General features: G+C 38.0%; 1 protein-coding gene across 3 annotated transcripts in view; it reads left to right on the forward strand.

Moving 5' to 3' along the window:
* LOC115211030 (cyclin-dependent kinase 4-like) overlaps window positions 1-14,698 on the forward strand; it is a 142,312-nt gene that overhangs the window by 61,222 nt on the left and 66,392 nt on the right. For all 3 annotated transcript variants that reach the window (XM_036502557.1, XM_029779881.2, XM_036502558.1), the window contains exons 3-4: window positions 4,252-4,384; window positions 10,899-11,066. In XM_036502557.1, the coding sequence (XP_036358450.1) occupies window positions 4,252-4,384; window positions 10,899-11,066 (301 nt within the window). The remainder of the gene's footprint in view (window positions 1-4,251; window positions 4,385-10,898; window positions 11,067-14,698) is intronic.

The following is a 14,698-nucleotide window of genomic DNA, read 5'->3' on the forward strand; positions in this document are numbered from 1 at the left end:
TCTGTTGTATTTTTAAAGAATTTATGCTCCCTGTACCTTTCAGAGACGAGATGACAGAATGTCTAAGCTATCATATTACCTGGCATGGATCATCAGTTGTTGTTTAGATGTTGGTCAACCATGAGAAGCAGACCTTATTATTTAACGGCATTCCAGCCTTGACCAACCTTGCTTTTATTTTCTGAACAAAATATACATTTAAAACTACATGATCTAATATCACTCTTCTTTTTTTAAAACAGTAGAGTATGATTTAAAAGAGATTTGGGTACTATCTACAGCAGATCATGCAACTTCATACAGAGGCACAGGAGTGGCTGTGTGGTAAGAAGCTTGCTTACCCACCACATAGTTCCGGGTTCAGTCCCACTGCGTGGCACCTTGGGCAAGTGTCTTCTACTATAGCCTCGGGCTGACCAAAGCCTTGTGAGTGGATTTGGTAGACGGAAACTGAAAGAAGCCCGTCATATATATGTATATATATATGTATGTGTGTGTGTTTGTGTCTGTGTTTGTTCCCTGACCATTGCTTGACAACCGATGCTGGTGTGTTTACGTCCCCGTAACTTAGCAGTTTGGCAAAAGAGACTGATAGAATAAGTACTAGGCTTACAAAGAATAAGTCCTGGGGTCAATTTGCTTGACTAAAGGTGGTGCTCCAGTATGGCCGCAGTCAAATGACTGAAACAAATAAATGGAGGCTGCCCCATTAACTTGAGGCTCATGAATTTGAATTTGATGCTGGTGTTCCATTGTGATTTGGGGTAGAATATTTTATTTTACTTTGCCTTATTTCACCTACCTGTCAGGAATTGTTATCAAATCACCTGGGAATGTCACCAGCAATAAATGAGCTAATGAGAGAAGTTCTTTGTGATTGTTCAGCCTGTTAGAAAAAGTAACCAAATCTCCCTCAAATCATACCATCACCTTGAAAAGAGAACAACACATTGGATAATATATATTTCTTTACTACCCACAAGTGGCTACACACAGAGGAGACAAACAAGGACAGACAAATGGATTACGTCGATCTCAGTACGTAACTGGTACTTAATTTATCGACCCCGGAAGGATGAAAGGCAAAGTCGACCTCGGCGGAATTTGAACTCACAACGTAACGGCAGACGAAATACAGCCACGCATTTCACCCAGCGTGCTAACGTTTCTGCCAGCTTGCCGCCTTGGATAATATAGTCCTTGGTATACTGTGCTTGAAAGTAAGATTGGCTGATCTTGATTGGAATGCCTTTGATCAATCATGCGCAAACTTGCCAGATTTTTTGAATGGTATACCTTATAAAAAGTTACCATGAATCTCTTTACTAGTGCAGCTTGCCTAATGATGAACCCTGTCTCATGTACCCTGCTTCTCGTAAAAGGTTGCCCATACCTGCTTTGTTAGAACTAAATGGGGTCAAACAACAACAACAACAACAACCACAATCACCAACAATAAACTATTGTCTTATCCCTGAGTGAATTAATCTCTCATTCATTTTATACTATGAAACCAGAGCCTAGCACCGGCTCTCAAGATGCTCCTTAATGATAAGAAGACCCTTTTCTTTGGGAAAAGTGAGATTTTATATTTCTAATCAAAACAATATCTTCATCATCATCATCATTTAATGTCCGCTTTCCTTGCTAGCATGGATTGGACGATTTGACTGAGGTCTGGCGAACCAGACTCCAATCTGATCTGGCGGAGATTCTACAGCTGGATGCCCTTCCTAATGCCAACCACTCCGAGAGTGTAGTGGGTGCTTTTATGTGCCACCGGTACAAGGGCCAGTTTGGTGGTACTGGCAACGGCCATGCCCAAATGGTGCTTTTTATGTGCCACCTGCACAGGAACCAGTTCAGCGGCACTGGCGACGACCTCGCTCGAATGTTTCACATGCCACCAGCACAAGTGCTAGTAAGGCGACGTGGTCACAAGTGCTAGTAAGGTGACTGTTCAGTTGGAACTGTTTTACATGCAATGCAATGAAATGAATGTCTGCGATCTAATATATTTTTTGAAATGGTTGTGCTATTGACATATGATCTCGTGCATTAAAACTTATAGAAATCTATATGTAAGTGTACTGGAAATGGTTGTGCAAGCAAAACAACTACAGTGGTTGTACCTACATGAACTTATTTCTACTTTCCACTAAATGTAAGTCTTGTCCAGTCTCAGTTTTGAGTGGGTTTACTAATGCAAAATATATACAGCAATATGTTGGTTGCAAAATGGCATGCTACGTGGTATACAAAATCATCATCATCATCATCATCATTGTTTAACGTCCGTTCTCCATGCTGGCATGGGTTGGACGGTTCAGCCGGGGTTTGGGAAGCCAGGAGGCTGCACCAGGCTCCAGTCTGATCTGGCAGTGTTTCTACAACTGGATGCCTTTTACGTGCCACCGACACAGGGGCCAGGCGACACTGGCAACGGTCACGATTGGTTGGTGCTTTTTACATGCCACCAGCATGGAAGCCAGTCAAGGCGGTGCCGGCATCGGTGAGGTGGCACTGTGAATAAAAAAAAAAAAATGTTTAAAAGAATGAACAACATATTTACTGGGTAAGTCACATGTGTAAAAATACACACACACACACACATACATAAAGATTACTTTTGGATGTTACTTATGGGAAATGTAAATTATATTCCTATGTGTTCACTGAGTTTTGGTTATTCCAATTTTTAAAAAGGCACTGAGTGATGCTGTTTGTTATGCACTGGGATGTGGAAAAAGAACATACTCTTTACTCTTTTTACTCTTTTACTCGTTCCAGTCATTTGACTGCGGCCATGCTGGAGCACCGCCTTTAATCGAGCAACTCGACCCCGGGACTTATTCTTTTGTAAGCCCAGTACTTATTCTATCGGTCTCATTTGCCGAACCGCTAAGTAACGGGGGACATAAACACACCAGCATCGGTTGTCAAGCAAACACAGACACACAAACACACACACATAATACATATATATATATATACATATATACGACAGGCTTCTTTCAGTTTCCATCTACCAAATCCACTCACAAGGCATTGGTCGGCCCGGGGCTATAGTAGAAGACACTTGCCCAAGGTGCCGCGCAGTGGAACTGAACCCGGAACCATGTGGTTGGTTAGCAAGATACTTACCACACAGCCATTGCATGTCAAGCAGAGCATACCAGCTTCATTTCTCTAGTCTTTGCATGTCTTCTGCTTTCAGGACTTACATCTCACTACCATGTACCATTGTTATTCATACATAGGCATCATACAATCTTCCTCACACTTGGAGAGAGACCTTTGGTTGCCAACAAAGGTAGAAGCTCTCTGAATTTTCTCCATCTTATTCATATTCTAGCAATTACATTTTTGGTACATCCTCTGCTGTTGCTAATTATGTCACCTAGGTACCACTTTTTGTGAGTCTCTAGGGCATTTGAGGAAATCAGTTTCCCTTATATCCTGTAATCTTTATGGCTCTTGTACATCTTCCATATACAAACGCTAATTTTCCTGTTAATCTTTGTACTATTCCACTGCACCTCTTGTGTGTTCATAGCTTGCACTGGGGATACCAAATGGAATTCCTGCCAACACCTTTCCTACATATTGAGCAGGGTCATTTACCTGAAAGAGATAGGGTCCTGTCTAATTTCTTGGTTACTAGGACCTTGGTCTTTGCTAAATTAACTTTGAGACCCTTTGATTCCAGATTTTGTTTCCACACCTTGAATTTCTTTTCTAATTCTGTTACAGATTCTGCTATGAGGGCAAGATCATCAGCATATAACAGTTTCCATGAACTTCCAGTCTTAAATTCTTCTGTTATGGCTTGGAAGATGATGATAAATTGGAGGGGGTCAAAGACCGAGCTTTTCTGAACACTTACATGTACACTAAATTTGTCATTGTACTCATAGCTAACCCATTGTACAATTTTGTACTTCTTAAATTGACTTGTACATAGAAAAAAGTTTTTTTTTAAAGTTTGTTCCTTCTCAAGCCATGCCTGGCTCATAAGGGCTGGTTTCCCGGTTTCCTTGGTGTATAGACGGAAACTGAAAGAAGCCCGTCATATATATGTGTATATATATATATATGTGTATGTGTTTGTCCCCCTAGCTAATCCTATATCAGTTTGGCTGGTTGCAACCTTTTGACATTTACATTTAGTTCATGCATAATTTTGCTAAATTACAAGAGAATTTATAAATGTACTAAAATTAATTCCAAAGTTTCTTTTTAATTATTCAGGTTTCTGGATGTCATCGTTAATGATTCTGGTGGAAGAACCTATCTTACGCTTCTTTTTGAATACATTGACCAAGATCTATCCAGTTTTCTTGAAAAATACCCTTCTCCAAGTTTGGAACAAGATATAATTCGGGTAATTAACCATATTTCTGAATTTTTTATATTTGAACATTGAAAGGAATGGTGGAAGTAAACTGAATCCATTGCCTGCTTGGTTCTTCAGAGTCTTTAGAATCCACTCAGGATTGGTTTAAGGATATAATAATAATAATATAATAATAATAATAATAAAACATTGTGTACAGTGCTCAGGTGCACTACAACTCATCTAAAGTGTATGTATAGTACATAGGGTAATGTACAAGCGTCAGGAAAAGAACAGTGCATGAGTCATGACATACACATATGTGTATGAGTATGGAAGGGGGACAATCAGGTGTAGTTTCGGCGGATTTCGGAGAGCATGAGGGCCTTAAAGGATGCAGTGTCATGGCAGTCAACAACTGATGCAGGCAGTTTATTCCATGCTTCAGCAACTCTGAGCGTGAAGAAATGTTTCCGAAAGTCATGGGAGCTGTGTTGTTTTCTGACTTTGTAGGCATGTCCACGTGTGTTAGACACATGGAGATCAAAAAGGTGTTCAGTGTTGTTGTTGGTGAGGTGGTTGATAACTTTGTGGGTGTTTACCAAGTCCATCGCCAGATGCCGGAGCTTCAGTGAGTCCATGCCCAGGGAAACAAGGCGCTCAGAGTATGGTATGTGTCTGATGGAGGGTATGCGTTTGGTTGCACGTCTCTGGACAGATTCCAGGAGGTCAATGTTCTGATAATATATTTCTGTCCTCCCACTAGTCTCACAAACTCTAAAAAAAGATACAAGCACTGTTTTCCATTGATTCAGCTATTAAAGAAATTTATCTGAGATTGTAGAGGCGTAGATGAAATGTATTTCAATAACTAATTTTGTATCTCTAGACTCTGGTTTAAAATGTTGCTTTGATCATCTTTCTTCTCATCCATTTAACAATCATGAAATAAGTATCTATAATATTCTTGTCTTGTGGCTGTGTGGTAAGAAGTTTGTATCCCAGCCACGTGGTTCCAAGTTCAATCTCACTACATGACACCTTGGGCAAGTGTCTTCTGCAAGTGGTAGATGGAAACTGAAAGAAGCCTGTGTATATATATATATATATATATATATATATATATATATATATATATGTATATATATATATATGAGCTGGCAGAAATGTTAGCACGCCGGGCGAAATGCGTAGCCGTATTTCGTCTGCCGTTACGTCCTGAGTTCAAATTTCGCCGAGGTCGACTTTGCCTTTCATCCTTTCGGGGTCGATTAACTAAGTACCAGTTACCCACTGGGGTCGATGTAATCAACTTAATCCGTTTGTCTGTCCTTGTTTGTCCCCTCTGTGTTTAGCCCCTTGTGGGTAGTAAAGAAATAATATATATATGTATGTATATATATATATATATATAATATAATATATATATATAATATAATATATATATATATATATATGTATACACATATATAGATATAAAATATTAGGTGTTTTTTTTCTAATATTTTATATATATATTATATTGTGTGGAATCTGATTTAGTATTTCTAAATTGAATTCTTTACCTTGTAAGTTTGGATTTTGTTCCCTCAAATAATAATTGTTATATATATACATACATATATATATATGTAAAATTATAATTTAGGGTATCTAAGAGATACTGCCACGCTGGAAATAGCAGCCAAAACTTGACTCTAAAACCAAATGTGGTTTTTGAGTCGGGTTTTGGCTGCTATTTCCAGCATGGCTGTATCTCTTGGATACCCTAAATTATAATTTTAATAATTATTACCTTTGAAGGTTTTTTTCCCATGCTGGCCACTTGATAAGATCAATATTTAAAATTAACGATCTTATCCTTATATATATATATATATATAATATATATATATATATCAAAATTGAGGGAGTGAAACAGGTAAAATCCAGGCTACAAATGTTTCCTAGGTAATAGGTCCTCTGATGTAATAATCACTGAACAAGGAGTACTCATCTAGCTACTCGTCAGGGGCCGAAGATACCTTAATTATGTGAAGGTTATATTGTCGTTAAGGAATCGCAGGTTAACTCGTCGATGATATAAATTTCAATAAGCTTTTCTGACATATCGTTTTCTTATCAATTTTTTTTGTATGCAAGTCGGAATTTACACATTTTTTTTTACAAAATGAATCCCTTTCATTTGTTGAATAATACTCATTATTACTTTGTCTATTAATGCAGCGCTTTGGGTTTATCATGCCAAGGGAGATAACTTCAATAGTTTTGGAGTTACCGTTCTTTGTCAATTGTGAACAGACGTTCTTAAACATGGACAATAAATGATTGTGGTTTTTCTTTGAATTCAAATAATTAAACTAGGTATATAATTATTTGCGTCATCAATCGTTTTAACGACTACGTTTCCATGCTTGCATGGAAATTTGTCGGAACAAATTTTCTCCGGCCAAATGCTGTAATGTTGCAAGTCAATATTTACCTATGACCAGATATATTTATGTTTCTTTATTAACCCACAAGGGGCTAAACACAGAGGAGGACAAACAAGGACAGACAAACGGATTAAGTCGATTACATCAACCCCAGTGCGTAACTGGTACTTAATTTATCGACCCCGAAAGGATGAAAGGCAAAGTCGACCTCGGTGGAATTTGAACTGAGAACGTAACAGCAGACGAAATACCTATTTCTTTACTACCCACAAGGGGCTAAGTACAGGGGGGACAAACAAGGACAGACAAACGGATTAAGTTGATTACATCGACTCCAGTGCGTAACTGGTACTTAATTTATCGACCCCGAAAGGATGAAGGGCAAAGTCGACCTCGGCGGAGTTTGAACTCAGAACATAACGACAGACGAAATATGGCTATGCATTTCAACCGGCATGCTAACGAGTCTGTCAGCTCGCCGCCTATGACCAGATATATTTATCATGAGACACTGGAAACAAAAAACATCGCTCTTATGACGTGACGCTTGCATACAACCGTCACGTGACTGGGCACGCACACACACACACACAACACACACACACACACACACACACACACACACACAACGGGCTTTTCCCACCTATCAAATCCACCGATCAATAATAAATATTATATATACTCTTTTACTTGTTTCAGTCATTTGACAGTGGCCATGCTGGAACACCACCTTTAGTCGACCAAATCAACACCAGGACTTATTCTTTGTAAGCCTAGTACTTATACTATCGGTCTCTTTTGCCGGACCGCTAAGTTATGGGGAAGTAAACACACTAGCATCAGTTGTCAAGCAATGTTGGGGGGGGGGACAAACACAGACACACAAACATATACACACGCAAACATATACTACACACACACACATATATATACGCATATATATACACATATATACATATATATATATATATATATATATACACACATATATATATATATATATACCATATATATATTATATATATATATATATATATATATATATATATATATATATATATTTACACATATATATACGACGGGCTTCTTTCAGTTTCCGTCTACCAAATTCACTCACAAGGCTTTGGTCGGCCCGAGGCTATAGTAGAAGATACTTGCCCAAGGTGGCATGCAGCGGGACTGAACCCGGAGCCATCTGGTTGTTAAGCAAGCTACTTACCACACAGCCACTCCTATGCCTATGTTCATTTAAATATGATTTGTGTTTTACTATATTTAGTGAGTAGGTATCTAGCTATGTTCCTTTTCTTGAATACTTGGACATAATTGTAAAAACATTAGATGAAAATCCATTTGGGAGATTCTGTATGGACTTACTAGAAACAACAGTCAAATTGGTACAGCATTACATATCTATAACTGTTTTGTGTGCATGAAAAATGGATGTTAAGTAGTGATGATGATGATGATATGTATGTATGTACGTGTGTATATATATATATATATATATATATATATATATATATATATATATGTGTGTGTGTCATCATTGTTTAATGTCCATCTTCCATGCATGCATGGGTAAGATGGTTGACAGGAACCTAGAACTTCAACCTAACCCCAACCTGACACGTCCACACTTCTTCGTCTGGCCGAACCTGTTCTCTCCCTCAGCTGCTTCTCGTTCGTGATGGAGTTTCACCAACAGGTCTCTTGAGTGGCCCCAAGTAAGTGGACCTATTCATTGGCTACGTTGAGGTCCAGATCTTTTCAAGATTCACTGGTCCCGCTCCTGAACTATATTGTCATTATATTGATGACTGCATCGGTGTGACCTCGCTCTTCCACAAACAACTAGACTCCTTCCTCTCTTTTGTCCAATCTTTCCATTCTGCCCTCCACTTCTCTTGCACTATTTCCAACACTTCCGTTGCTTTTCTCAACATTTTGGTCAACATACACCACTCCACTCTCACCGCCTCCATCCACTACAAACACAGACTCACACTCATACCTCAACTTCTCCTCCCACCCTACCCACACCAAGCTATCCTTCTCCTATTCCCAATTCCTCCGTCTGCGCAGGCTCTGCAGTGACAACCATGACTTTGAGACTCAGTCTCAACTCATGGCTCGCCACTTCATCTTACATGGATATCTCCTCACCACTATCCACACCGCCCTTGCCAGAGCACGTTCTGTGGACTGTGTGTCTGCTCCCTCCCCCCCACACCTGCTGTTACCCTTCTCCTGTTTCTCCTCAACTACCAGTAACCCATCCCGCTCAAAAGATCCCTGAATAAGGGTTGTTTAAGGATGTTGAACGAAACACCCATGTTTCCAGAGGTGAATTATCCAAACCTCCAAGAATTCCTTTCAACACATGGCTATGATGCCCCCGCCACTACTTCTGCTCATGATCAGGGATGCATATATCGTCAGCCACCAAGGGACATGCTCAACTGGTTAAAGTCAAACAACTGACAAGCAAATCTGTGGTATTGAGCAGAATATTTACTGTAGCCCATCTTTTATACCAAGATAAAACAATCTACATGATAACACTTCCAATTGGTTAAGATCAGAAGCCGTGAGAGCCACTGTCTGGTACTGCATCAGGGCATACACATTTTATTATTATTGTTATTATTATCATCATCATTATCATTATTATCATTATTATTATTATTAAGGTGACGAGCTGGCAGAATTGTTAACAAGCCAGGCAAAATGCTTAGTGGTGTTTCATCTGTCTTTATGTTTTGAGTTCAAATTCCATTGAGGTTGACTTTGCCTTTCGTCCTTTCGGGGGATCGATAAAATGAGTACCAGTTGAACACTGGGGTCGATGTAATCAGCTCATTCCCTCCCCCAAAATTGCTGCCCTTGTGGAAAAAATTTGAAACCCATACCGGGCGAAATGCTTAGCAGTATTTTCTCTGCCACTACATTCTGAGTTCAAATTCTGCCATGGTCAACTTTGCCTTTTATCCTTTTGGGGACGAAAAAATAAGTACCAGAGAAACACTGGGGTCGATGTAATTGACTAGTCCCCTCCCCCAAAATTTCAGGTTTTGTGCCTTTAGTAGAAGGGATTATTATTGGGTTGTCCGGAAAGTTTGTGCCAATTTATAGTAGGTTACCTTTTGACTTATTTTAGAACATGGTTGAGTCCATAAAATAGGATTTGACTACTCCTCCATTTAGAGCACAGTTTAAGCTATCTTTTCATGAAAGAAGGTTTATGTTCCTATAACCTGTGTTAATTCTGTAACCCTTTAAAATGGAAGTTAAGAAAGTTCATTTTCGGCACTTGATGTTTTGGGAACCAGACAAAAATTACTGCAGCTCAGCTGGGATGATTAAAAATGTAATGGCAAGTATTTATTGACCTTTTTCTTTCCTTTAAAAATTGGCATGAACTTTCCGGACAACCCAATATTATCATCATCATCATTTTTGTTTCTTTGTCAAAGCTCTTTCATCAATCATCCTGTATCTTCTTTAGCAACTCTTTATCCCACATGTCTTCTTGTTCAAGAGGATACACAAAAAAACAAAAATAAAAGTAATTAAGCTGAAATAAAGACATAGTGCATGTGCTTAATTGGCAAAATATGACCATCTCCAAGTATAACAATAAACTATATTTTATTGTGAATAAGGTGGCGAGCTGGCAGAAATGTTTGCACGCCAGGTGAAATGTGTAGCCGTATTTCGTCTGTTGTTACGTTCCGAGTTCAAATTCTGCCGAGGTCGACTTTGCCTTTCATCCTTTCGGGGTCGATAAATTAAGTACCAGTTACGCACTGGAGTCAATGTAATCGACTTAATCCCTTTGTCTGTCCTTGTTTGTCCCCTCTGTGTTTAGCCCCTTGTGGGTAATAAAGAAATAGGTATTTCGTCTGTCGTTGCGTTCTGAGTTCAAATTCCGCCGAGGTCGACTTTGCCTTTCATCCTTTCGGGGTCGATAAATTAAGTACCAGTTACGCACTGGGGTCGATGTAATCGACTTAATACCTATGTCTGTCCTTGTTTGTCCCCTCTGTGTTTAGCCCATTGTGGGTAGTAAAGAAATATATATTTTATTGTGAATCTAATCTTTTGTTTCGTGTATTTTCTTCCAGAACATGATGAAACAGCTACTCAGTGGTATTGATTTTCTCCATTGTCATAAAGTTGTACACAGAGACTTGAAGCCACAGAATATTCTAGTAACCAGAAATGGTTTGTTAAAAATTGCAGATTTTGGTCTGGCACGAAGTTATACTTTTCAAATGACTCTTACTGCAGTGGTTAGTATTATCTGAATTTATGTTGGTTGAACCCAAGAAGTTCTCAAAATGTTTCTTGGTTTTATTTATGTGTTTAAGGTTGACAGAAGACTAAAAGAATATTGTCAAATATAAAAAAAAGAGAAGAGAAATGCAGAATGCTACTATTGCTACTACTACTACTACAACTTGCTGGTCATCAATGAATTACCTTCTTTATATAAGTCACTAGCAGTATCGCCCGGCGTTGCTCGGGTTTGTAAGGGAAATAACTATATAAGCATTTTTAGAGAGTTATAGCCAAAAAATAGCAAAAAATGCATTAAAAATGGAAAAGAAATGATGGTAAATTTTTTTTTAAATCGTTGACTCATCGTAGACATTTTTAGAGAGTTACTTCCCTTATATGATAGCGAAAAAAATGCATTAAAATGGAAAAAAAAGATGGTAAATTTTTTTTTAAATCGTAGACTCATCATAGACGCACGCTAATACCCAGAAGGGCTCGATATGAATCACGACTATAAGATACCCGGTTTTGGTTAAACTGCACCGCAAAACGTGGGAGTAGTTAGGAATCTAAATCGTAGGAGACAGACACACAACTTCACTTTTATATATAAAGACTAGCAGTATCGCCCGGCGTTGCTCGGGTTTGTAAGGGAAATAACTATATAAGCAATTTTAGAGAGTTATAGCAAAAAAATTACAAAAAAATGCATTAAAAATGGAATAAAAAATGATGGTAAATTTTTTTTTTAAATCGTAGACTCATTGTAGACGCGTATCCAGAAGGGCTCGATATGAATCACGACAAATGTTGGAGTAGTTAGGAATCTAAATCGTAGGAGACAGACACACAACCTTACTTTTATATATAAAGATATACTTAAAATGAACATTTCAGAATACTTTTTCAGTGATGCATAAATAAAAAGTAATATACATGTAGGCGTAGGAGTGGCTTTGTGGTAAGTAGCTTGCTTACCAACCACATGACTCCGGGTTCAGTCCCACTGCATGGCACCTTGGGCAAGTGTCTTCTACCATAGCCTCGGGTTGACCAAAACCATGTGAGTGGATTTGGTAGACGGAACCTAAAAGAAGCCTGTCGTATATATGTACATACATATATGTGTGTGTGTTTGTGTATCTGTGCTTGTCTCCCCAACATCGCTAAACTACTGATGCTGGTGTGTTTACGTCCCTGTAACTTAGCGGCTTGGCAAAAGAGACCGATAGAATAAGTACTAGGCTTACAAAGAATAAGTCCTGGGGTCGATTTGCTCGACTAAAGGCGGTGCTCCAGCATGGCCACAGTCAAATGACTGAAACAAGTAAATGAGTATGTGTGTGTGTGTGTGTGTGTGTGTGTGTGCATGCATGCATGCACACATGCACACACACACATTCGAACTATCCATTAGAAACAGCTCAATAATCTAAACATTATTAAATATGAGTGGCTGTGTGGTAAGTATCTTGCTAACCAACCACATGGTTCCGGGTTCAGTCCCACTGCGTGGCATCTTGGGCAAGTGTCTTCTGCTATAGCCCCGGGCCGACCAATGCCTTGTGAGTGGATTTGGTAGACGGAAACTGAAAGAAGCCTGTCGTATATATGTATATATATATATGTATGTGTGTGTGTGTGTGTTTGTCCGCCTAGCATTGCTTGACAATCGATGCTGGTGTGTTTACGTCCCCGTCACTTAGTGGTTCGGCAAAAGAGACTGATAGAATAAGTACTGGGCTTACAAAGAATAAGTCCCGGGGTCGATTTGCTCGATTAAAGGTGGTGCTCCAGCATGGCCGCAGTCAAATGACTGAAAGAGGTAAAAGAGTAAAAGAGAGAGTTAATGTATGTGGTTTTTGTTGAAATATCAGGAGCTGTGGTTTTTCTTCCAGGAAAGATTCCTCTAAAAGTGCATAAGTCTTAAGAACAAAGCATATTCAAAGTTAGGCAAAATGAAGTCATCCTGGAAATATTCCTACGTAAGAACAGGGAATTTGCAACCAGAAAAACTGATAATCAACATTATATCATAAGTAGTTGGATATCTAAATATTCAAGATAATGACTTACTGTTAATATGATTATAATCCCTTTGCTTCGGAATGGATAATCTCGAAGAGGATAAAGCTATAAATAACATGTAAATATTGGGTAAAAAAAACTGTTTGAATAGGAGAAATTGAAGGCTGCCCATTCCAGAAAGAGTTAGTTCACATTTTTTAAGTTTCTATATTCTTCTGATATCAATGATATGATTATAATTTTTTTTATAATTATCTTGCAGTATCGCCCGGCATTGTTCGGGTTTGTAAGGGAAATAACTATATAAGCATTTTTAGAGAGTTATAGCCAAAAAATAGCAAAAAAATGCATTAAAAATGGGAAAAAAATGGTAATTTTTTTTTTAAATCATTGATTCATCGTAAACATTTTTAGAGAGTTACTTCCCTTATGTAATAGCGAAAAAAATGCATTAAAATAGAAAAAAATGATGGTAAATTTTTTTTTAAATCGTAGACTCATCGTAGACGCACGCTAATACCCAGAAGGGCTCGATATGAATCATGGCTATAAGATACCCGGTTTTGGTTAAACTGCACCGCAAAATGTGGGAGTAGTTAGGAATCTAAATCGTAGGAGACAGACACACAACTTCTCTTTTATATATAAAGATATTTCGTTTTTGGATTTGGTATGCAAGATTCTTTATATGAGTTCGTGTGTTGAAGCATATTCTGTTGTGTCTGGGGAGAGTCATTTTCTTTTTGTGCCTTATAATGTAACACTCACCGGTAAAATTTCCACTTATTTCTTGTTTTTATTTTCCTAAAATTTTCGTTGTGTCTTGCAACCTTTTCAATAGTGAAGACTATTGAAAAGGTTGCAAGACGCAATGAAAAGGGTTCCAGTTGATCCAATCAACGGAACAGTCTACTCATGAAATTAACATGCAATGTAGGTGCAGGAGTGGCTATGTGTTAAGTAGCTTGCTTACCAACCACATGGTTCCAGGTTCAGTTCCATTGCGTGGCACCTTGGGTAAGTGTCTCCTGCTATAACTTGGGCCAACCAAAGCCTTGTGAGTGGATTTGGTAGACGGAAACTGAAAGAAGCCTATTGTGTGTATATATATATATATATATCTGAGTGATCTCAAGATTAATCAGCCAAAATTGCGAGGATGATCCGGTTTTTGACTGAAGATTAGAGGCTTCGAATGACCCGTCCGTGTTTTTGTATCGTCTATTTGAATGTTTTGCATTCTTGTCCCATTTTGTATTTTTATATATATTTTTTATACATATGTATGTATATACATATATATATATATATATATGAATATATATATATATATGAATATATATATATGAATATATATATATATATATAGATATATATATATATAATATATATATATATATATATATATACACACACACACACATATATATATATGTTGAAGGTTGAAAAGTATACACGAGTTGATATGTATGAGGAAAATAGGACAAGGTAGAAAATGCTAAAATAATTTTATCATGTAGTACATTTTAGTACCGGTTTCAGTCTTTGCGACTTTTTCAACTTTGAGTAAAACACGGAAAAAAAATTTGATTGTGGAAAAATTAAATGAAATATT

Source organism: Octopus sinensis, linkage group LG4, assembly GCF_006345805.1.
Source record: "Octopus sinensis linkage group LG4, ASM634580v1, whole genome shotgun sequence".
NCBI lineage: Eukaryota > Metazoa > Mollusca > Cephalopoda > Octopoda > Octopodidae > Octopus > Octopus sinensis.